General features: G+C 45.1%; 1 protein-coding gene across 6 annotated transcripts in view; it reads left to right on the forward strand.

Moving 5' to 3' along the window:
• nrg2a (neuregulin 2a) overlaps positions 1-25,846 on the forward strand; it is a 95,313-nt gene that overhangs the window by 60,547 nt on the left and 8,920 nt on the right. For 4 of the 6 annotated variants that reach the window (XM_036524942.1, XM_036524941.1, XM_036524944.1 and 1 more), the window contains exons 4-6: positions 10,115-10,235; positions 16,072-16,148; positions 22,747-22,770. In XM_036524942.1, coding sequence (XP_036380835.1) covers positions 10,115-10,235; positions 16,072-16,148; positions 22,747-22,770 — 222 coding nt within the window. Of the gene's footprint in view, positions 1-10,114; positions 10,236-16,071; positions 16,149-16,481; positions 16,550-22,746; positions 22,771-25,846 lie in introns of all 6 variants that reach the window. The other 2 variants (XM_036524946.1, XM_036524943.1) reach the window with 1 other exon arrangement.

A 25,846-nucleotide genomic window follows, 5' to 3' on the forward strand; every position in this document is an offset into this window, starting at 1 on the left:
TCACTAAGGTGAGGTATTGGTGAATTCACTAATTTGCAGGAAGAGAGAATGTGTCATTAGTGACTTGTGAAGTGATGTAGCAGCTGTCTGGGTTGGAGGTTCAGAGACTGAGATCCAGCAGGTGGTCCTCTCTGGTGGCCGGACCATTGGACCATTAGACAATTGAACCGTTGGACCATTAGACTGTTGGACCATTAGACTGTTGGAGTGTTGGGGTGCTGATTTTTAGGTTCAGAGAGTGAGACCCAGCAGGTTTTCCTCTCTGGTGGCTGGGCTGTTGGTCCGCTGGACCACTGGGGTGCTGTAGGGGTGGGTTTGGTCCCGTGAGTGCTCCCCGCCTAGTGGCTCTCGTGATTGTCGCACTCGGGCGGGGATTACATTTAATTTGGAATTCTTTGATGTGCAGGGGCCGTTTTCGGGACCTTTGATCCTCGGCACTAAAAAGCAAACAGGCGTTGAGGGGCAGGAGGCACTCTCCCGAGCCCCCGCTCGGGGCATGTGCAGCCACGGCACACCCCCCTCTTCTCCCGCTTTACGACTTTCCTAGAAACCTCGGAACACGCTGAAAGACACGTTTGTTTGGGATGTTTTCCAGATGGCCTCTCTGGCTTTATTTTTTTCCATCCCTCTTCGGTTCCTGGGCCCTGGGGTATTAATTACACCCGCTGACCAGGCCCTCTTAGGGGGGCACGTTAATGACCCGCTCTGGGGCTGTGGGACTGGAGGGGCACCCTGCCTCTCCGCACACTCTGAGAGCACTCTGTCAGGCTGTTGCTTCCCTGGCACAGCGCATCTACCAACCCTGCCACTGACCACGCTGAACGTATGAACCGCGGCAAGATGAACCAATCAAGAGATTTTGCCCTCTGAAGTGGAAGGCTGTGATTCGTCCACATCATGTGTGTGATTCCTACCCCACCCATTTTCAGGTTCATTGAATGTGCCTTGACCTGATGTTTGTCCTGTTCATGAACCTTGGCCTCGTGAAAAAGAGAAAGAAGGAAGCCTTTGTGTGATTGCTCTTCTCTATGATTGCTGTAGTAGTGCAGGGTGTGAGAGGATTCAAATCAGGCAGGGTGATGGGATGGTAAAGAGTGATTGTGTGTGTGTGTGTGTGTGTGTGTGTGCGCGCGTGTGTGTGTATGTGTGTGTGCGTGTGTCTGCGTGTGTGTGCGTGTGTGTGTATGTCTGAGTGTGTGAGTGTGTGTGTGTGTGTGTGTGTGTATGTGTGTGTGTGTGTGTGTGTGTGTGTGTGTGTGTGTATGTGTATGTGTGTGTGTGCGCCTCTCACTACACATCACCTGAGGTAAAGAGGGGGAGATTTATAAAGCTAAACAAACTGGGGGATGAGTACATGTCTAAGTTGAAAGACCCCGATCAGATGTTTTGGCCTGGACCTCAGGGAAGGGCTTACTCTTTGTGATAAGTGACTGAAGAGAAACAGGAACGCATGTAAAGTTTATTGAAAAGACAGCATCTCCTACAGCACAGAATCCCCATCACTGCACTGACTAAGGGTTCTGCTGCAGGTTTCTCAGGGAGATCCTCTGCCTTGGTGGCCCACCGGTGTTACCTCCAGCAGGGAGGGGGCTGCCAGGCACCACTGGGGAAGGCATGAGGGGGTTCCATCGCAGGCGTTGATGGAATGTGAAACAGCGATTTCTGAAACTGCGAAAATGGGCCGTTAATGCTGGGGCCCTGTCACGGCCCCTGCCCTCCCAGCCTTTAAGAGGCTCTTCAAATCGAGCGAGGCACACCATGAAGAGGCTTGCATTCCCTCCAAAACCCCCCACCACAAATGGAGAGTCTGACAGCATCCCTCCCCCCAACACCCCCGCTACCCACAAGCCACCTCTCTCAGGATTCAGAAAATAGGATTCCCAGGATGCAAAGGAGGACAAAGAATCGCTAACCCCGTGGAGCTCAGGTGGAGCATGTCCTTTAAAGCCTAAAACGAGAGCAGATCTTTTTCCACACATGCTATACGCCTGGAAATATGGAACACATAATACAGGGTAGTTTATATTTATATTCATCATAACTGTCAGCCCTGACAGACTTAATCCAGAGAGAGCTGATCTAAAAAAATGTTGACTGTCAAGACATGCAGGACGTAAAACATCAACTCCAATCAATCAGCCCATCCAGTTTTATTTTAGTGCCAATCTCCTGACGTTGGAATAATCACAGATCGCTTTGCAGAGCACAATGCAGTGAAACGATGCTGTGACATTCAGTGATATCATCATTTAATTATTTATATTAGAAATGTTTCTGTTTTAAAAGTTACATAAACTGAATTCCATGCAAATATTTCATCAGATTCACAGCATATCTGCCACGGTATGTGCGTTTCTCATGACAAACGGGAATTCTGTAGGATCTCCATGAACAACATTCCTGCGTTTGCATTCCGGCTTTCAACTTGATTTATTAATATTGTGTCTTAAATGTGGCACCGCATCAAGCGAACGCACGTGTGTTTGCTTTGAAATGCCTGGGTGTGAATTCACTTAGGATGCACTGTGTGTTACAGGCCTGCACTTGGAAAACCAGCAGATTTAGGTGCCTGTAATTTACACAACGATGCTGTTTCTCCGTAGTGTTAAAGTGGACTCCGTGTCACGCTGATGTTTTCAGACAGATGCAGCTCTTTCCACCCCACAGCTATGTGGCTGGATTAATCACTCACTGTGCTCTTTGGACAGACGGCTTGTTTCCTGTGTGCCGCTGCCATTGGGAGAAGAATGTGTGTGATGAGTGAAATTTTCAGTCCTCTAGGGAAAAAAAGTCAAGTGGTATTTGAGAGTGAACCCAGGGACAGCCACACAGACACACAACCCCACAGTCCACGGTGTAGTTTTGGATGTATAATACCAAGCACAGGCAAGTCTCTGGCTGTAAAACTTCCTTTGTAAATTTTATTGTCTTTTAAAATGTGTCTTTTAAAATATCTGTCTAGCTGTCTATAGATAGATACCTGTATAGATAAAGGATGTAATGCATAATGTGTAACATACTATTAGGTACAAAAATGAATGTTTTGCAGTATATAGAAATTAACCGAAAAATAATGTGGTGTTCCGCTCTAGACCACAGGAAGTGGGACAGGCACCATGGTGATCCCCATCATTAAAAGGTGCTGATTTCACTGGGGTTCCTCTGTGGGAAGGATCCTGCACCTGTAGCTTCAAACGTGACAGAACACATCGATACAGCACCTTATTAACACAGGTGCACTCACCACTGTCCCACTGTCTCCTGTTGACAGGTAAAGGTATGATGCAGTCGCCTGATGTGAGGTTTCCTGTAGGTGTGGTTGACAGGTAAAGGTATGGTGCAGTCGCCTGATGTGAGGTTTCCTGTAGGTGTGGTTGGCAGGTGTCACAAATGAGTAACGGCAACATAAATTAAAGCTGGTAAAATCATTATACAGATCACAGCATATCCAGGGTCAGTAGTATATACTGATGGTATACATAGTTATACATACAGTTATTATAGTTATACACTGCATAACTTACAAGTTGAGTTCAGCAAGTTTGTATGTCTACAAGTGCGACAGGTATCAGGTTTTCTCCAAGAACAACCCTTGATGCCCTGTTTATAAATATCTCATTCCTTTTAGTCAAATTGAACTTATTTTGAAATATGTCACAAACTATGAGATTAAACAAGGAGTTATTATTGTTATAAAATTTATTATTATTGATTTATTTGACAGATACCCTCAGACACTGTGATTTGCACAGCATTTGCAGGCAGTGTTCATGTATAACATTCATACTGTTTTCCACTCACTTTCTGCCCAAAGCCCATACACAAATTACCAAATTAGGAATCGCTTGTCCTTATTTTTGTACTGTATTGCCTGTTTAATGGCATTCACACATGAATCAAGTAAATTGCCCCAATGTATGGCTATTGCTGTGTAATGTAACTGCCAATTTTGGTTGAGGAATTTGGTAAAGATATAATTTCTAAGTAAAACTTATTATTTTAAAATCACTGAATATGAAAATCACATACAGGATAGCTTAATGATATTACTGCAGTTATGAGAAGCGCCAAAAATAAAACAAAACCAGACCAAAAAAAAACAATCATTCTCAGTACTCACGCAATAATTTTTTATGATGTTACAAGATCACTATGGATTCCTGTAACCCAAACAATCTGAGTAGCTGTTGTTTACAGAAGTTGATACTTTTATACCTAGTTGGCAAACAGTCACAAAAAGTACTCTGCATGATATTAAATAATGTAAGCGTGGCACTTCAGCGTAAACACAGAGCTGGCAACACTAAGTAGCAATCTTCAGATGTCAGCAGTTACCTGCCAACACATCCCATCACGGAGATGGCCGCAAGCAACAGGATAATGTCAGGACTTCCTGATCCACTGGTTAGCAACAGTAGTTAACGTTTTTTTTTTCCTCCTTTGGGCTCAGGATTGGAGCCAATTCTGTTATGTTCTCAACAGATGGCATCTAATCACCAAAAAGCTGATTTTCTCTAGATGTTGAGACGTATTCGGATATTTTTAAATATAGTTTTAAAATCAAAGGCGAAAGAGGATGCGCTTAGTGCACACAAGGACTCGTTTGGCTTTTGCAGCCAAATTGACTGATTTTTCCTTAGATATTGCACTGAATTGGCTGATTTTTCCTTAGATATTGCACTGAATTGGCCGAATTTTCCTTAGATATTGCACTGAATGGGCTGAATTTTCATTGATTTTTCACTGACTTGCTGCTAGCATGTGTTCTGGTTTATTTTGACTTTTACTCCAACTATTGTGTCAATCGACAATAAATAAAATATGCCTTTTGAGTTATAATAACAGTGAAGTCGTTTCTGAGAAATAATAACCAGTATTTGTGTTGCTGCCAAATTTGTGTTATCTTAGTGACTATTTTCTTGTAAGAAGCCAGCTGGCAGTTTGGTCTTTTTTTTTTTGTTTTGTTTCGTTTTTTGCAAAACAAAGTTTGTTATTCCTTTTGTTTAGATTTTTTTTTTTTGTTGCAAAGCAAAGTTTAACTTTTGTTTTGGCCGTGTGATGTCATAATATTGGCTGTCTGGGTTGATGAGGCCACATGTGTTTGGGATCCTGGAATTGACCTGGCAACCCTGGGCTTGCTGTGCCACGGGAATGCATTGGCTTGGGTAGTGAGGATTCTGACTGAAAGACAGTGAACGAGGTCATTTCCTGTAAGCGCAAGAGGACGGTATACAGTGCTGTGCAGCATGCTAACGTAAACAGGATCCAGCGTAGTTTCAGTTGTTTTAATGCACCTGAGGTACTGGGAATAATTTGAGGGACCGAACACCAACAAGCAGAACGTAAGACTGTTTTGCCTGAAAGAATTTTAAAAAAGCATGAAAAAAACTTGTCACGCCCCCATGATTTTGAAACGAGTCCAAACCCCGAAACTCCAGAGAAAACCGTGAGGCTTGACAGGTAGGAATTGTCTGCAGAATGTTTGTCTCTGTGTAATCTTGGCAAAGGTCACGTAGAACAAAACGTCAATGTCTTTTTTTTTAAACAATAAACTTTCTCTCTCACAAATTCTTTGAGAGCGAGGGAGTAAAATCTTTATTTTACAGCCTATAAGCTTGCCACCCCTGCAGCCAGGCAGGTGAGAAAAAAAAGCTACACACTGGGATTGCACAAGCGACAGTGTGTGGTTTCCTGAGCGGGGCGGGAATGGCCCAGCTTCCACTTGCTGCAGCAGGCGGCACACTGCAGCTCTCACCAGCAGGAGCAGCTCGCTAACGTAAACAGGGGGAACAGTACAACAAGCACTGTGCTGAGGGGGAGCAGCTCGCTAACGTAAACAGGGGGAACAGTACAACAAGCACTGTGCTGAGGGGGAGCAGCTCGCTAACGTAAACAGGGGGAACAGTACAACAAGCACTGTGCTGAGGGGGAGCAGCTCGCTAACGTAAACAGGGGGAACAGTACAACAAGCGCTGTGCTGAGGGGGAGCAGCTCGCTAACGTAAACAGGGGGAACAGTACAACAAGCACTGTGCTGAGGGGGAGCAGCTCGCTAACGTAAACAGGGGGAACAGTACAACAAGCGCTGTGCTGAGGGGGAGCAGCTCGCTAACGTAAACAGGGGGAACAGTACAACAAGCGCTGTGCTGAGGGGGAGCAGCTCGCTAACGTAAACAGGGGGAACAGTACAACAAGCGCTGTGCTGAGGGGGAGCAGCTCGCTAACGTAAACAGGGGGAACAGTACAACAAGCACTGTGCTGAGGGGGAGCAGCTCGCTAAAGTAAACAGGGGGAACAGTACAACAAGCGCTGTGCTGAGGGGGAGCAGCTCGCTAAAGTAAACAGGGGGAACAGTACAACAAGCGCTGTGCTGAGGGGGAGCAGCTCGCTAACGTAAACAGGGGGAACAGTACAACAAGCGCTGTGCTGAGGGGGAGCAGCTCGCTAACGTAAACAGGGGGAACAGTACAACAAGCGCTGTGCTGAGGGGGAGCAGCTCGCTAACGTAAACAGGGGGAACAGTACAACAAGCGCTGTGCTGAGGAGGAGCAGCTCGCTAACGTAAACAGGGGGAACAGTACAACAAGCGCTGTGCTGAGGGGGAGCAGCTCGCTAACGTAAACAGGGGAAACAGTACAACAAGCTCTGTGCTGAGGAGGAGCAGCTCGCTAACGTAAACAGGGGGAACAGTACAACAAGCGCTGTGCTGAGGAGGAGCAGCTCGCTAACGTAAACAGGGGGAACAGTACAACAAGCGCTGTGCTGAGGAGGAGCAGCTCGCTAACGTAAACAGGGGAAACAACACAGTGTGGTGACATGGCTTTTACACCATGGAGGGGGGGAGGGAGAGGGAGAGAGAGACAGGGAGAGAGACAAAGAGGGAGACAGAGAGAGGGAGAGAGAGAGAGGGTGAGAGGGGGAGAGAGAAAGAGGGAGAGAGAGAAAGAGAGGGAGAAGAAGAGGGGGAGAGAGGGGGAGAGTAAGAGAGTGAGAGAGAGAGAGAAAGAGAGGGAGAAGGAGGGGGAGAGAGAGATAGAGAGAGAGAGAGAGAGAGAGAAAGAGAGAGGGAGAGAGAGGTGTGGTGTAATTAAAGGAAGAGTGAGTCATGACAGATGACAGGAGGGCTCTGGGCTCCCGTGTGTGTGATAACCTGTGGTTAACCTGTGTCGTTAGATCTGATCTTCAGCAAAAAAAGTGGAGTTTCCTGTGCGGTGCTGATCTGTGCTGTTAGCTGTGCTTTCCGTAAACAGTGGTGTTCACCGCTGAGCTGTAACCTGCGTTGTTAGCTCACTGTTGGCGTGGTTAGCTTTTGTTTTTTTTTTTGTTTTTGCTGTCTTCAGTTGAAGCTGTACAGTGGTGACCTGTGCTGGTAGTGCTCTTCACTACCACCTAAGGCAACTTCTTATATCATAAAATTTAGCCCATGGTTTCATATACTCATATACAGGTGCTACTCTAGCAGCTAGCTTGTACCTTGTCTGGCCAACTATTGAAACTTTTCATGCAGTGCTTCTAATATTGTTGATTCCTTATGCGGCTTTTTGCTTGCGTTATACTCTGCCTCACTCATAGGTCGCTTTGGATAAAATCATTTGCCAAATGAGTAAATGTAAACGTGTCTTCAGCAAACAGCGGTTGAAAGTGCGCAGTGGAGCTGTGTGCGGTTAGTCCTCCTCGGTACGCCGTGGTTGAAAGTGCGCAGTGGTGTTGTGTGCGGTTAGTCCTCCTCGGTACGCAGTGGATGAAAGTGCGTAGTGCTGCTCCTGTCAGTGGAACAAGGCCTGGGGATGATCCTGCCAACGCCTGCTGGATCCCAGCCAGCACTGCCGCACAGATACAGGGGGAGAGAAACCGTTTCACCCTGACCTGGAGTACAAACAGAAACCGCTTCACCCTGACCTGGAGTACGAACAGAAACCACTTCACCCTGACCTGGAGTACGAACAGAAACCGCTTCACCCTGACCTGGAGTACGAACAGAAACCGCTTCACCCTGACCTGGAGTACGAGCAGAAACTGCTTCACCCTGACCTGGAGTACGAACAGGCACTGAGAGCTTCACCCTGACCTGGAGTACAAACAGGCACTGAGAGCTCTGCACTGTACACACACACACATACAGACACACATGTATAAACACACACACACACACACACACATACAGACACACATACACACACACACACAGACACACACACATACAGACACACATGTATAAACACACACACACACACACATACAGACACACATACACACACACACAGACACACATACATACAGACACACACATGTTGTAAACAGGAAATGGAGAGTTGCTGTGCTGGGCTTCTGATTGGTCTCTGTGCTCAATCTGTAATGTTTATAAAGACACACATTAATTCAGAATTCACGGGAATCGGTCATCTCCACATGCAGGTATACCTTGTAAAGAAGAATAATTAAATTCCAGGTGAATCTAAATCAATTTTTGTTTCAATTTGTTTACCTTTCAGTCAGTGAAAAAATTAAGAAGAGAATAAAAGGTGGACATAGTAATCATGGTGATAAAAGCCCATGATTAAGAGGTCAATCAATCAGCCAATCCATAGTTTTAGTGGATTGATCGATTCATTGTCAGGGTTGATTGATTGTTGTTGATTGTCAGTTCATATGAGTATACAGTTAGTTACAATAAGATTGCTATAGAACCCTCCACAAAAAATATTCCAAAAATGGATAAACTGGGAAATTATTCCATCCTTCTATATGTGTTTCTAGTTCTAGTGTTTTTAAAACATGACTTAATGCAAAAGACAATAACATTTGTCTAGTGCTTGATGATATTTTTTCCCCTGGTAATGGAACATGGGACATTGGGGCATTGGCCAAATTTAATGTAACTGTACCTGAATGAATTAAGTGAAGGAATGTAGGTGTCGGTGATTATATTTTTGAACCTGATCATATATTATAGCATTGACAAGGTCAGATTTTTGGGAAATTTTTTTTTTAAATTCCAGACATTAAAATATCAGGGGGCACTTGGAGTCAACTCCCACGAGCCCCTATTTCAGAGTGAAACAGGGAGAACCAGCTGTGTATTACAGACAAACATGGATATTTGCTTTGGAAATGTCACCAATTTGTCACAAGTTCAACTGAACATAAAGTAGCCAGTGCACAGTCTGTTGTGGCTTATGGTTTAATAAATGTTTTTTCCCCACTGTATTTAGATAATGATAATAAAAATGATAATATTTCTAGAGCAAATGGGCTACCCCCACATCCCACTGTGACACAGTACAGATTGACCCAGTTCAGAGCTGGCTTCCTCCCCTCGGGATAAGACTGTATTCTTCTCCACTTTGGAAGATCAGGGAGAGATACCGCACTGTGAAAGAGCTCTGAACACACGCTTCCTGTTTCGTAATAGTATGCAGAGACAGCGGTGTCTGGAAAGCCTAATGTGTCTGTTTAATGTGTCTGATGTTACATCTCTAAATATTTAGTCAGTTTACTGTTCTCAGCATTATTCCTTCAGTTATATATTGCCCACACTACAAGCCTTTTAGAGCATGCTGCTCCCAGAGCTTGTCCTTTAGGGAACGCTGATTGTTCAGCTCTCGACTTTGTGAATACAGTGTTTATTAGTGTTAGTGTTTAAGAGTGTATTCATCTGTAAAAAAGTAAAAAAAAAATGATTGCAAAAAAGAATGCACTCCTCTCAGTATTACATTTTCAGAGTACACTCCTCTCAGTATTAAATTTTCAGAGTATACACTTCTCAGTATTAGTTTCTCAGAGTATACTCCTCCCAGTATTTGTGTTTCAGAGTATACTTTTCTCAGTATTAGTTTCTCAGAGTATACTCCTCCCAGTATCTGTGTTTCAGAGTATGCTTTTCTCAGTATTAGTTTCTCAGAGTATACTCCTCCCAGTATCTGTGTTTCAGAGTATAGTGCTCCTATTGCTGATCTTCCACAGTACCCCGTTGGCAGTATTAACCCTTTAGTGCACGTGCCTTCTGGATCTCAATATGGATCTTAATATGCCCTCCGCTTCCTCCCACAGTAACCACCACCCTGTCTCCAGGTTCTGGATCTCGCCGTTAATATGCCCTCCGCTTCCTCCCACAGTAACCACCACCCTGTCTCCGGGCTCTGGCCACGCCAGAAGATGCAACGAGTCGGAGAAGAACTACTGCGTGAACGGCGGTGACTGTTACTTCATACACGGTATAAATCAGCTGTCCTGCAAGTAAGTGAGTGGCGTCAGAAACCCTTCAATCTTCCACTCTCATTGGTCCTGTAAATTCTCTCTCTCTGATTGGTTGGCCACCTGCCCCCATTTGGTAATGTGTTGGAAATGACACTTTACAGGGGACGCGTTGTGTGTTGTTTAGGCATCCCTGAAATGCAAAACATTTATCAGAAGAATGTCCACTGTGAGATCTTTCTCAGAAACGTCGTTGAGTCACCAGCTGGCCAGCCAATCGGATAGGTGCATGTAAATGATGACTTTCCCACTGAAATCCTTCCTGATGATGGTGTTGACCTTGAGGGTTTCACATCTGGCTTTACTGGTTCAAGAAAGCCACAGAAACAGATTTCTCACATTATCTACTTTTTCACAGTCTCTCCCCCTCTCTCCCTTTCTCTCTCTCTCTCTCTCTCTCCCTCCCTTTCTCTCTCCCTCCCTTTCTCTCTCTGTCTCTCTCTCCCTCCCTTTCTCTCTCTCTCTCTCTCTCCCCCCTCCCTTTATCTCTCACTCTCTCTCTCACCCTCACTCACTCTCTATTTGTCTCACATATGTCACCTTTTCTTTGAAATTTGAGCACTCGTTCTCACCCCCCACACATCCATTCCATCTCGATCTCCCTCACTCCATCCCTTTCTCTACCGCTTGCTGTTACAGTCCAGCACTCTATCCAGTTTTATTTAACACTTTGCAGTGAAAGAAATATAGCCACAAACCCCTTTACGGACCTCACCTTGGTTAACAAATGGTATTAGTAAAGCAAGTGAATAAAAAGATAGATAGAATTATGATTTTTTTACACCAATAATAAAAGTTTTAGCTGACTGGTGGCTCTGGGACCCCATCTTGGACAGCTACATTTTAATTTGTGTCAATAAATTCTCTTGCACAAAATAAGCTGTTCCCAAACATCTCTGCACTGACACATGCCTCTCATCGACCTTTAACCTGTATCTCTCTCACAGAGACCACCCCAAAGAGCAGGCTCTCCAGGACCCCTGGTCTCATAACACTGTCATGCTACCTGTCTCTCTCCCTCCCTCTCTCTCTCTCTCTCTCTCTCTCTCTCTCTCTCTCTCCCTCCCTCCCTCTCTCTCTCTCTCTCTGCTGCAGATAAGAAATCTTAACAAATACTTTAAATTGTGGTTTACTTCTCTTTATTTTACCAATGTAGAGTAATGCAGGATAAGATGCCAATTGCCACCACAGGATATGATAAATCAAGTTAGCAGAAATAAATTGTCAGCTGATTTCCGTCTTACAGAGGACAGCCAGGTGCTTTTGCTCCACAATGTTTTCCCTGCTTAATCACTGTGGAGGAACGAACAGCAGAGGACCTTAAATGCCATGTCACACTGGTTTAGTGGAGAAACAAACATCTGTGGCAGTCTGGGGGCCCCCCAGAAGGTGAAGGGGAATGCTGCTGCGTTTAAGAGCGCAAAAAGACAGCGCAAAGACAGGGGCCAGGTTTACACACACACACACACACACACACACACACACACACACACACACTGAGCACGTTTGCTTTGGAAAGCACCGATCTATTTATTATTTTTAAAAATGTATTTGGAAAAGGGCAACCAAAGCAGCTCAGCCTGGAGGTGTCTGCTGTCCACCCAAGGCCTTGCGTCGGACAGTAGGCTTATCTTACAGTGAAAGGCAAACACTCTTCCTGGAGGGACACCAAAAAGACACCTCACTGACCCCGCCAACAGGCAGGAGGACCACAGCGTGGTGGTGGGCAGACAGATGGTCAGCGGTAATAGGGGTTGTTGTCGCCCCCGCGCGAGTCATTTGGACAGATGCGTGTGTGTTCTGAATGGGGCACCGTTTGACATGTGCTGTGAGCTGCGCATATCTGCGTACATCTGCGCAAATCTGTTCAGAGCTGCAGGGCAGGCAGGCCTTACAAGCTTGGCGGTGAGAGGACACGGCCGCAAATGACCGTCCGGAGAGAGGACACGGCCGCAAACGGCTGTCCGGAGAGAGGACGAGGTCGCAAACAGCCATCCGGCGAGACCCTTCCCAAACCTGGAGGCGGCAATAACTCACCGGCGGCAGCTAATTCGCTACCGGGAGGGCGCGGGTCCAGGACGTCAGACACTGCCGAGGACACCTGCAGGAGATTGTAGCCCCAGAGCCGTCTCATTGAAAACGGGCCAGGCTTGCAAGGTTATCACTCAGCAGCCCAGCGAGCGCCACAGACAGTTCTCTCCTTATTTATGCCTCCGTCTTTCACAGAGGGAAACGTACGGCTCCGCGGGGGTGATGTTAACCTTAACAAACGACCCAAAGGCTGCTATTATCGGCCATGTTGGCGTGGGGGGCGGGGGGGGATATTTCATAGCACACTGCATCTGTCAGAACGTCAGAGTCTCCAAATATAGGTATGAGCAGACCTCCCTGCACATACTGCCAGGACTGAGGCGTGCCTTCAGGGTTGTGTTTCCAGGTTAACGTTAATTTCTTTAAAAAAAAAAGCCTAATTTCTTAAAGTAAAATATAGAGCACATGTATTATAGGCCACACAGATAGGACAAGAGCTGCCAATAGTATAATTTCTGTTGAAACTTTTTGAGCGTGACTGCAATGCCCTTCAGTGAGGCACTGGATCGCTTGATTGAAATTCCAGTGACATATCTGGCTAACTCTACAAAATCTTAGTCAATGGGCCGCAAGTGGTGATATGCAAATGAATTTTAAATATGGTACAGTGCTCAGGTTTTGTGTTGTTGTTTTTGATGTTATCTTGCAGGACAGCAAGTCAAAACTTTTTCTCGCTGTGACTGGCTCTGCATTTTTCTGTTTGTTTTTTTTTTTTCTCGTCCCTCTGGTAAAGGTACTTTCTCCACAGCTTCTACAGTTCAGGAAATTATGTGATAATGATGCAAAATGTGCAAATAAATACATTAATTGATTGGCTGAGTTGCTTAGAACCTGTCATTCAGGTTAATACCTTGCTAAGTGGCAGTGCCTCACTTTACATTACATTACATTACATTTAGGTCATTTGGCAGACGCTTTTATCCAAAGCGACTTACAAGTGAGGAACAGCAAGCAAGCTACGGTAGTGTAGGAGACTTGGGGTAAGCTTTAAGTGTAACCAAAACAACTAAACTCAGCTAAATAAGTCAAGGAAAGTAGAAAAACAGAGGTAAACGAGGTGAAAACACAAGGATAGACAGGCACAGGAGACAAACACGTAGTGACAGGAGAAAGAACTGGCTTTACACCAGTAACCATCTGGTTATGAATCCACTTCCACCGTAACAGGCTGGCCCCCTGCTCTCAAAATGTGTGCACAAAACTGTGTCCTTTGCCTGTACACAGGCTCAAAGCTACACCTCAGAGGGCAAACCAATCAGGGCTTTCAGATTACCAGTTACATTACCTCTCTCACTCTCCCTCTGAATTCCGTGACTGCGTCCCAGTTAGAGAGCCTCCCTCTGCATGGGAGGATGCTAAATGCCCACCATCGATTTCCTCACCTCGCAGAGTTTTCTGCTGTCTTGAGTGGCCGCCAGTGCGTTTTTTTTTATTTGCTGTTTATTGATTGGTGGAAAAGATTGCAACAACTTCACCCTTCAGCTGCACCAGCTGTTGCCACGGCAGCCCACTCTCTTTTATGATTTACGTAAAGAAAAGTGATTTCCTCTTCCTGGAGACTGAGGAAATACTATTTCTTTCTGAAAAAAGGATAAATAAATAAAACATTTCTCATCCATCCATATGGGAATAATGAGCTCAGCTGAAGAGCTCTAGCCTTTTTTTGATTACTTCAGACATTTGGAGAGTACCACAGAGAAACATTGGAGTCTTTATATTTTGGCTGTTATCTGTCTTTTAATATACATAGTTTTAATACATTTAATATATATTGATATATAAGAAGTAAGTTATCGTTGTTTATTAATTTCATAAAGCAGTACGCAAACTACTGACATACACACATACATACTTACACATAAGACTCAAGCATTTTATAATACATGTTTTGTAGTCTCTTCACTATGAATGTAGCAGACTATGGTCAATTTTTGTTATTTATTAGTTATTGTTACTTTCCTAAGTTGCCAAGCGCTGGATCCATAAGGATTGCATTAGAACGTGGTTCTGCTGTTTGGACCATGGGAAATGGTTTTGAGATTTTGGTGAGGAACTCACCCTGGTTAATGGTGTTCCGCAATGAGAGAACCTCGGTTGTCTGACACCGTGGAGACAGAGAGCATTGTTTGCGGGGTCTGTAACTCGGTTATGGTGGGTTTTTTCATGAAGTGGACAGGCATCCTCGACAAATATGAATCTTTCCAGACTCAAGGGCAAATTCCAAAAGCTTCACCATCTGCATGAAACAGTGACTCCTTTTGACAGCAATGAATCTAATGGTATTAGTCCCTTTGACCTCTAGATCTCACAGACAGATGAAATGAGAGAGAGAGAGGGAGAGAGACAGAGAGAGAAGAAGAGAGAGAGGGAGAGAGAGAGGGAGAGAAGGAGAAAGAGAGAGAGAGAGAGAGAGAGAGAGGGAGAGAGAGAGGGAGAGAAGAAGAGAGAGAGAGAGGAGAGGCAGAGGAGAAAGAGAGAGAGAGAGGAGAGGGAGAGAAGGAGAAAGAGAGAGAGAGAGAGAGAGGGAGAGACGGGGGAGAGAAGGAGAGAAAGACTGGCAGGGAGAGAGAAAGAGAAAGAGGGAGAGAGAGGGGGAGAGATGGGGATGGAGGGGTTGGGGCTCTACTCGGTATATTCCCTAAGGAAGAGCCTCCTCCTGCTCGGCTGGCTCACAGACATGCTTCTGAGCTCTCATTGGTCCGCCCCTCTGGCAGTGTCTGACAGGATAACATTGTTTCCAAGACATCTCCTCTCCCGAACCACGTACCTGTCACTTAATGCATGTCTGCATCACAGAGCAAGTAATACAATCCACATGTCCACATTCTCCCACACCCTCAAAACCGCATGTGCTTGTATCAGCTGCTGTGCATGTGCATGTGCGTGTGTGTGTGCGTGTGTGTGTGTGTGTGTGTGTGTGTGTGTGTGTGTGTGTGTGTGTGTGTGTGTGCGTGTGTGCGTGTGTGTGTGTGTGTGTGTGTGTGTGTGTGTGTGCGAGCCCGTCTCTATGTTTTAGCTGTGTTTGTACCTGTTTGTGCATGTATGTGCAAGCTTGCTTGTGTCCGTGTATGTGCATCTGTGTCAGTATGTGTGCATATGTGAATACTGCTGATAATGATGCTCCTAATTCTGTCCCATTACCTGATACTGCTGATATTGCTTTGTCACCTGGTACTGCCCTGATACCTGGTACTGCCCCATTACCTGTAACATCTGAGTTTTGGTCTAAGGAAGAGGTTCTGTGTTGCGTTTGGAAATCAACCAGTAGTGACATGGCATGGTGGTTCAGACATGAGGTCAAAGGTCAGGATTTAAGGGAGAGGCATTGTGATGACTGGGACCGATCTCTTCGTTTAAATCATTCATCTCTGGTCCAGGTTTCGTTCTTGTTTTCTGATGTCATTGTGTTTTCTATTTGTGGTCTCCATGACTTCACTCTCTCTCACAGTCCTTTAATGAAGTCCAAAGGGGCTATAAACAGGTGTGTTTGACAGTGTGTGCTCTTTCACTCTTTCATGGTAAGTACAGTCAGATATCGTCACGGTCAGTCCCCCCCTCCCCCCCTTCCTTGTTTGAGAAAGACAGAGTGGCTGTTTGTTCAAGGTAAGCACATGACTTTGTTAGTGAGCTGAAATGATGTGCCTTTGAGTATCCTGCAGTGCAGGATGGGAAAGGATGGTCATGATTCTGCATTTCCTGTGTCATTAATACACTTTTCCTTCCCCAGATGTCCTGCTGAGTACTATGGGCCCCGGTGCAGGCAAACAGGGCCTCTGCGGTTATACATGCCCAATCCTTATAAAAGTATGTTCACCCTAAAAAAAAACAAACGGCAGTGCAACTAAGGTATCACTGACCCTGTAGCTCCCTCAGGTCAAGGGCACTGGCTAAATAACGAGCTGTGATTGGCTGGCTGACTCGCAGTGTGTCACAGTGGTGTTTCCAGTGGGATCACTCTGCTTCTGCCATCTGGGTTGTGCTCTGTTCTAATTACATGTTTTCTGTTCTCTTGTTTTCTCTTTCTCTGCCCCCCCTCCCTCTCTCTTTTCCTTTACTTTGTGGGTCTCCTGTCTGTTCTGTCTCTCTCTCTCTCTCTCTCTCTCTCTCTCTCTCTGCGGTTTTGTCTCCCTCCACTAGGTGTCCCATTGATTTTACTGGTGATCGCTGTCAAACCTACGTTATGGCTATCAAATCCTACCCCTACCGTATGTTCATCTCTTCTTCTGTCTGCCCGTCTCTGAGGTTGCATGGGAAAGCTCCAGTGTAGCATGCTTACGTGTTGAGATTTAACTGTTGCAACATTTGCGTTTGTGTCTGTTGACTCATCAGTTGTGCAACTGTGCCCTGCAACCACGCTAGACATCAAGCATTCCTGTATCGCCCTTACAGAACAGGCAAACAGAGCAACGTAACGTATACAATTAACACACCCAATGAGGCATGCAACTGCTCCGATCCACAGCTGACAGCAGTAAGGCTCTGCACACGTACTCCGACACGCGTACTAACCCTTCGATTGCAAAGGTGCATGTGATGAGCGAGGAGCAGCTATGTCTATGTTACAGTGTCACTACAGACTTGAAGTAAAATGCAGCATATAACCATGAGGTATTGACCAACAATATTAATACGAATGGACGTTGCATGACATTTTTTGTTGCTCAGTATTGTTCACCCTTCTTGTATTTTAAGTATTGTTTACTTTTTTTATCTTTGAAAAAAGAAATTATAAAAAAAATTCTAGTTGTAACACAGCACTGTGCATGGAGGTAAATGACTCCCACACACCATATTAATTTCACCAGAACACCCCAATGCATGATTCATCTGTTAGGTCCTGACGGCGTCGAAGTGCCACACACACCTCACACCGTTCCACGCCCAAGAGCAGGAATTACAGATGAACCGTTCTGCTGTAACAGCTCTCTAGAACACAGAAACACTCTCCTGAGTGAGATTCTGGAATGCTCACCATCAGTACCCGGAGGGCAGGGAAACAGGGAGGATTTAGGTCAATGTGCTCACGACAGCCAGTCTTTTACATGTTCAAGTGATCGGCTTTGTTAAAGTGCACCTGCTTTCGCAATCACGCGTGTTTGTGCTCGTCAGTGTTTATGTTTGGCACTTTATTTATTTATTTTTTATTATTTTTGCATGCCGTAAGATTTATAAATGTTCTAAATGGTGTTTTTTATTAAACAGAACATCATTAGATATACCCAAAATGGAAGGCAAAAACTAGTAGAATCATTAAATTGAATGATAATGTATATAGCTGAAATATAGAAATGTACACTTGGGAATGAAATGACATTTCAAAACATTATAGAAAAAAACATTCTAGCGCTCCAGCAGAAAGCCCTCGTTTGACATAATGTGAAATGCTAACCAACAGACCATAAGAAAGTCAAAGACGCGGCTCTCTCGAGCACCTTGTTACATCAGTGGAAAACTTTGATTTTCATTTTTTTTACAGTCATTTCTAAGACAGGTCAGAGCTATAGATCATAAAATTAGCCTGCTTTGTACAGCAAAAGATTCTGAGAGCATTCAGACTGTCAGCATGTTCCATCAGAATCAATCCATCTGGAAGGGTCTGTTTCTTAAAGGTTTGAGTCATCTCTTCCAAGCACAGACTGTAAAACCTCCAATGTCACCATGCTGTGAGGCCTGTCTGCAGCTTCGCAAAGTAAGATAAATCTGTCATAAAGGTGACATAAAAGCGTCATAGTGACATAGTGCTCCTGTAAACGCGAACAGCGAAATCACACCCTTCAAAATACTTTAATTAGTCATTTTCTTTACTTGATTGGAAAACGGTAATTGCACGTAATCGCTTCAGTGACCACCAGAAAATAGCTGCAGGGATATCGGAGGAAAACGTCGGGTGCTGTTGTAGCAGAAAAGCTGCTTCCACCAGCGCTGTCAGTGATGCATGACATAACTGAGTAACAGGATCTAGCATGTAACGGAGGCTGACAGCCCCGAGGACCCGAGGCACTGCGCCCGGTTCTCCTACAGCACGTCCGCACCGTGTGGAAATTCCAGGGAAACAAGAGGGAGTAACGAGGGAAGCCCTTACTCTCCCTCAGGCATAGTTAATCAAATACCAAGCAATTGCCTGGAATTCTTAACTGAAGCGAAATTGTTCCAGCGGATCAGGTTTCAGTGTTCTGCACACGTACGGGTTGATAATTCACGGAATTGCCCTCAGCTAACACTGTTGATGTCCGAAAAGACAATGGTAGTCATAGAAACCCATCTGAGAGAAGCCTGGGCTCAGTCGTATTCAAAAGCATTGCTGAGAAGTTCATCCAATCACTGACTGTGGTACTGAATGTTTTATCCAATCAGGTGCTGTGACACTCAGCAGGGCTGTGTAACTGAGCGATCACAGCAGAAGATTCTGAATAACTGAGGATGTGTGCAGATATGTTTGGCAGCTACATCTACCTCCCGTTGGGAGGTTGATAAAAAATGAAAATTTTGATATTGGGTAAATCCTAGGCTCTGCAGCTTTGTTGTACAACAGTTGCAAAGAAGAGCAAAAGGGTGGAATAAATTTCACTTTCAAATTTTCATAAAAATGAAATAATCATAAAAGTAGAGCAATCATGATTCCCAAAGGGAGGCTGATGCAGTTGCCAAGCCTCTTTCAAGCCTCCCTGACAGAGTTCAGACAAGGCACTAACAGAGAAAGTCAATGAAAACCATTGAACACCTTCAGGCTGTGGTCACTTGCTGACCACACCCCTCTGAGTGTTAGAACACCTTACTGGATAAAACCTCCAGTATAACAGCCACTGATTGGATGAAGCTGACATGGTGTTCTACTGCAGGGAGTTGCTATCCCATTCTTGATATTCCTGACACAGTCAGAGAGTAAATGTAGGTGAATGATCCCTGACATACAAGCTGACTGACTGGCCAAGCAGCTCCCTCAGGAATGATCAACAGTACCTTGTTTCACCACTAGATGGTAGTAAAGCAAAGAAGGCACTTGCTATCTGTGAGCTGTGACTGCTCAGTTATACCTGGCAACAGTTATACTTGGCCTTGTATACATCAGCTCTGTAGCAAAGACCTTCCTCCCTAACTCCTCTTAATGCAAGGGAATAGGCTCATGGTCACAGTTTTCATTTGACCTAAAGAACCAGTAAACTTTGGTCCAAGAGCATCATGACCGCAGAACGTGACCTTCAGCAGTCCTGCCTGGTTATCCTTGAATAAGGTAATTAACCCAGCTTTACTTCAAAATTTAGCTGTGTCTGCTACTTCAGAATAAGTGAGTAAAAAAAAAAACAGATCTATCCAGAATTGTGACAGGTGCTCACTGCTTCAGTGAGGTCTACCTGTATGCTGGTCCAGCCATCTGCTCAATGTGACCACGGTTATCATCAGGCCAGGAACATCTTAACTGGAGCACACCAGAAAAGGCCTCTGTAATGGATGTTATGTAGGTATGGTACCGTGATACCTACCTAATGATATGCCCAAGTGACAGTTATCCCTAGGGTTAAATGCCCCCCCCCCCCCCCCCCCCAAATACACACACTTTCCCCACCCCTCCCACTTTTCAAACTGCCAGTGATGTCACTACAGCTAGGGTAGCTCTAAGCTGTCAGTCAATTTCAGGAAAAGGGCATAGATCTGTGGTTGCTTCAAAAAATGGCAGACAGGTGTAGGTACAGTTCCACGCAGTGCATAGACACATTAGTGTCGGTGAATAGCCGGTTATTAGTACTGGGGGTACGCCCCCCCCAGCCCACTTCCCCCAAGAAACCTGCAACGCTCGACCACAGTCAGCTGAGCTGCCAGCAGCGTGTTGTCATGACAACAGCAGGGATTTGCTGCAGAGCATGTTCAGCATATTGGCTGTGAGAGGGGGACTGAGTCAGACAGAGCCAGCTTTCCCCGCTCCTGCACCGTCCACTGCTCCACCGAGGGAAAAAACCTGCGGAAAACGCGTTTCCTGCGGTCCTCCAGAGGGGACTGCTGTTTTACATTTGCCATTTGCTGTTGCTGCCCAGATTTCAGAGTTTAACCTCTTGTGGGCGCCCCTGCCCGTTCTCCCCATTGAGCGGGTCACTCTTTGCAGTGGGGGTTTCCCACCTGCGCCCAGGTGACCCCTGACTGTGTATCCTGTGTGCTTTGCTCACCGAGCCCCGGGGAACATGACCCCTCTCAAACACGAGCTGCAGGTATGATGGTGAAAAGCGGATATTCAGCAACAGCAGCAGTCAGCGCTGTTTTCCTTCAACCTCTGTGCCCTCAGCCTGCTGTGTGTGGTGGCAGTGTAGCATAGTGGTAAGGAGCAGGACTCGTAAACCAAAAGGTTGCCAGTTCAATTCCCCATGGGGGCACTGCCGTTGTACTCTTGGGCGAGGTACTTAACCCACAATTGCCTCAGTAAATATCCAGCTATATAAACAGATAACATGTAAAAATTGTAACCTATATAAGTGGCTCTGGATGGAACTTCTCCTAAATGCCAATAATGTAAATTTAATGTAATGTGTGTAACAGCCAGCAGAGACACAGCTCATGGCCTGATGTTCCCTTGTTCTCGCTGACCTGGTGTTTCAGTCCTTCTGCTCTAAGCAGTGGCGCAGGATAGACCTCTGGTGAAAGGCCTAAATGTCCATGCAGCTACCAGTTTACACCTGTAAACCAAACAGAGCTGACATTTCATCCAAATAAGAGATTTAATCTCTGAGGTACAACAGCAGCCAGCCGACCCCACGGCCCACAAGGAGCGTGGCTTCTCCACTCTTCACTGAGATGCAGACTCCAAACTTTTTTGTAATTAACCCACCACCACTGCCCTCATTGGAGTTTTTGTTTTGTTTTTTAATATGCTATGCTATTTCATTGTTCCTGTTCTTAGAATCCATTGCAGTCCTTCCTTTTTTCAAATTGAGATTCCAAAAATAAAAAGGAAGAACGAGAAAGCGAAGGGGTCTGCAAACAATTAGCGAAGACTTCTCAGAACACTAGGTGCGTGCTTACAGACAGAGGGTTCAGGGCCACTTATGGTTTTTCAGTGTGTTTGGGGAATTGGCGGCATGCAGGAACAAACCGGTGCTGAAGCACCAAGCAACATTATAAAGTTCAAGACGTCCACTTACTCATGGGGGTGCATTTTAGGATGCAGCTGTGTGCTACCTACATCATCATCCAAAGAAGATCTGCTAGGGCTCTGTGCAGTTAGCCCATTGTTATATGTCTTTGCTGAGGTCCCTCTTCCCCTTGAGATCCCTTTTTTGTGGATTCTTTCATGTTTTGGCACCAATTTTTTTTTGGAATATTATGGGATGTTGAAGATTACTCATGGACCTTCTGCAGCTGCACTGATGAGTAAGATCAGTCTAAGACTGAGACATTTACTTCATATTTTGCTGGTTTGAGATTCTACAAGTGAACTACGTGTAAATCTGCTACATGCTTGTGTGTTAAATACGGTGTGTGTTGAGCCTGAGGAGTGTATATATCATCTTACATGTAGTACATTCTGAGTACACATACTGGTAGATATATAGTGTCTATATGGTGTCTTAGGGGCTAAATGGAGCTTATAATCAAATGTCTCATTAGAAATAAAAACAAAAAAAAAATGTTAAAATTATCTGTTTGCTCGAAATTAAGGATAAGGGTTTTTCAGATTTCATATGTTGAACAATCTGGTGCATTTATCAGTAGCAAAACTTAAATATTAATTTCTCATGTCTGACCATTTGCAATGAGAAAATTAATATTTTTATGTTTTTATGGCATATAAGCAAGGATTTCCATATCCAAGTTTTTTTTTAATATACTGTACATGGACAGTATTAACCATTAACCATGCCTCATCAAAATTCCCATGTGCTTGTGTAAGTTGTGCATTTGAAGATAGTCAGACATTAAATGCTGATCTTGTCATTTTTATGATCTATAAAAATAAATCTTATGCAGTAATAATAATGTCATGTCCTCATACGTTGCAGTGTTCCAGATAAAATCCATAAACGATCCCAGATATGTCAGCTGAACTAGCTGTCTAAGATAAGATGATAAGGTCTCAGCGTCAGCCTCACCAGCTATGCTGGTTTTGACAGTTACTGTGTTTAGCAGTAACAGAACTGATGGCATGGTAACTGGTAAATCAGCTGTAGGAAATGTTGCGCTAACTGTCGTTTCTGTCTTGCTAATGCATGCCCTGGTGCTTGCTGCTCTCACTCTCTCATGCTTGTGTGGAGAAAGTGAGCAATGGTGTCTGTCAGCGTTGTTCACTTGTGGCAGTGTGTCTTGAAGATCGTGCACTAGTCACACACACACACACAGAGTTGTTTTTATGTGTTGGAATACCTCTCTCTGAAACTGCATTGTTTTTCTTTCTTTTTGCAACTTTCTACATTGGCAGCGCACCTTGGAATTGGATTTATGGGTATGAAAAGTTTTTTGATTCATGAAATTTACATGTGCTTTTTTCTGTTTTCCCACTCCTTTGAGAAGCTGTACTGACATTAACAACTAAATCATTTCATCTGTTGATCATTGAATGATTCACCCCACTGAACACACTGCTACTGGCAAGGAGCCCCCTTCTTTAAACACCCAGGTTTTTCTTTGCAGCATTCGTTATTGGGGTGTAGAGGGGGTCGGGTGGGGTGTCTGGGGTGTGTCCGAATAGACTCTGGGTTGCCCAAGCTGCATGCAATTATATTGGACTATGACTTAATACTGGCATAGTGTTAACATTGTAATTGAGAGTTTACACTGGGATAGAGTTAACATGGTAGTGACTGCGATCTCATTTGACCAAGAGAATTTTCACTGGGATACTGCTTACTTGGAAGTGGGTATGATTTCTTTGGATTGATGGAGTATTATCTGGGACAGTGTTACCACTATACAAAGTATGATGTCTTTGGATTGTTTGGGTTTACACTGGCATGCTGTTAACTTTGATGGTAGTTAAAACGCAAAATTACTAAATACTAAAAATATTCTAGGCAGTTTTAATACAGCATAGTCTTTGCCAACCTCTGCATGGCTACACACAACTATGAAACCACAGACACACACACACACACACACACACACATTTTATTCACCTTATGAATCCTCTTAACTAGAGGACCTTAATTGTTGAACATGTTTCTCACTAAATGTAGACTGCACATTGCTTAGGACTTGTTGCTAGAAATACCTGCTCATTGAGACAGGTTAGGGTACAGGGGAAAGCCCTATGTGATGCCAGAACTGGTGCCGTACTGTTTGTCTGTGTATACAGAGGTTATCAGGAAGTGGGCGGGGTTTGTGGGCGGTGCTTGTGCTGTACTGTAGCGTATTGGTTGTTGGGGTTTGATTGACAGGGTGCAGTCCAGCCTTTTCCAGACCATTTCAATGGAAAAAGCAAATGAGTGCTGTTTAGGGAAAGTTCTGTGGAGGTTTGCCCTTCTCTTACTCCCCCTGCTGTTTCTCTCATGTAACAAGCATGCAATTCCAGCCTTACCTTTGCCCCCCCCCCCCCCCCATTCCTTCTTCAGGTGCTTCTCACCTTTCTGTGTTCTGTGTCTGAATGTCCTGTCTCTGATGCTCCTCTGCGCCAAAGGATCATGGGTTAAAAACTGGACACGAATATGTTTTTATGTTGATATTTCCTTGAAAGCATCATTGCATGCCTTGCTCCATTTGAAGTGATTATGTAATTAATTATTTCTACTAGATGATAATACTTTTTTTGTTTTACATTTCTCTCCATGTGGAAAGTTCCTGTGACCCCCAGTAGGCTTGGCAGAGGGGTGTGTATGTAAGGGGAACTGAGCCATATTTCCTGGGAGGGTACTGTACAGTATACACTTCATGTTGACTGTAAGCCAAAGTCAGGGAGGCTGCCAGACTCACAACATCGTCCAGTACTGGCACCCTCTCCTCTGAGCTCAGCTTCCGTAGGCCCCTCCTCCAACAGGCCCTGCTTCTCATTGGCACAGCCCATATTCTGGCCCCTTCTCCTCCTACAAGCCCCACACACTAGCAGCACAACCTTCACCTCTGGCCCCTCCTCCCAGTTTGGTCTACAATGGATCTGAAGTCCATCGGTGCTGTGCTCTCTTGGCCTTTGCCCAGATAATACCACACCTCCTATCCTCACAGGAACATTTCCAAGGGAGAAATATAACTTTTTCTCTTAGTTGCATTTGCTTTAATTTTATCTTTTGTTTAATTTTACTGTACATGACTGCATGCAGTAAGAATGTTTTTATATTATATAACACCACACTCCCAGCCCTTGAATTTTAAAATGCCAAAATATATTTGAAATTTAAACAGCCAAAACTGCAGAACACTGACCTGGGCGTTTGTGTCATGAACACCTCTGTTATGATGTCAACATTAGAGCAGAAATATGAGGCCGATGCTTTTCATCGGGTCAGTGGTGTGGTCCTTAGCCCTGCTGCTGGGCCTTTCACGGTCTGAATTTAATATGAATAGTACACTGGGAATGGAGAAGCTTTTGGGCCACAGAGCCAATGGGAGACAGGGGTGTGTTAGGATTTGTTCAGGGAAGCTGGGGTGTCAAAATCAGTTGCTGGAGAGCTGATGTGTACACTGTTTTTACCAGGGCTTGATTAGTCCAGTTACTTAATCAACAGCTTTACATTTGCATTGGAGTTTTCTCAAAATGTGAAGCGTTTGAGCATGTGGTATGTGTGCCGTCATCGGCTGCAATCCAAAGCCGAGTAAATGGCTGAGAGAGAAAGTAAGAGCCGATGCTGGATCCAGAAGCGCGTGTACACACTGGATCTCAGGAGACTCGCTCTGACACCCTCTCAGTGATCAGTCGAGGTGTCCGTGAAATAAGAGCACCGGGTCAATGTGTTCTGCGGTTTGAGCCGGTCGGGATTTAAAGCTAATGCCGCTGTGTCCTCATTAGCGCTAGCGTTATCAGAGTTTTATACTCTTGTACTGCTGAGACACTGCCCCTCTTCCACACAAAGGAGAAACATATCTCCTTAAACAGAGGGTTTTAGAACCATCGTGGGCATCGTTTTAACCCCACTCCACAGCAGCAGTCTGCACCCAGCTACACCTCTGACCTTTTCCCATCACACATTTCGTAATGTTCACTCAGACTAACATCTGAAGCTTACTGACCCCCTGTAAGAGGGAGAGAGGCGGCTGGAGGGAGCGGGGAGCGTGTGCAGTGTGTGAAAGATGTTCTCTGCAGTTTAAACGTTAATGGAGACACGGTGAGGTCCTCCTGCAGGCGCCTGCAGGCTCAGGACACCATGCTGCGCAGACGGAGTGCAGGTGCTGCGCAGACGGGGTGCAGGTGCTGCGCAGACACTGCGCAGACGGAGTGCAGGTGCTGCGCAGATTCACTGATTCAGGCTGAGGCGTGAGCATCGCGTGATGCAGCATGTTGAAGGGGCGGAGCCACAGAGAGGATTTAAACATCAGTGACTCTGCGCAGCATGATGCTCTAAGACACCGGGTGAGGGAGAGAGAGAGGGAGA

The sequence above is a fragment of the Megalops cyprinoides genome, chromosome 3 (genome assembly GCF_013368585.1).
Source record: "Megalops cyprinoides isolate fMegCyp1 chromosome 3, fMegCyp1.pri, whole genome shotgun sequence".
Classification (NCBI taxonomy): domain Eukaryota; kingdom Metazoa; phylum Chordata; class Actinopteri; order Elopiformes; family Megalopidae; genus Megalops; species Megalops cyprinoides.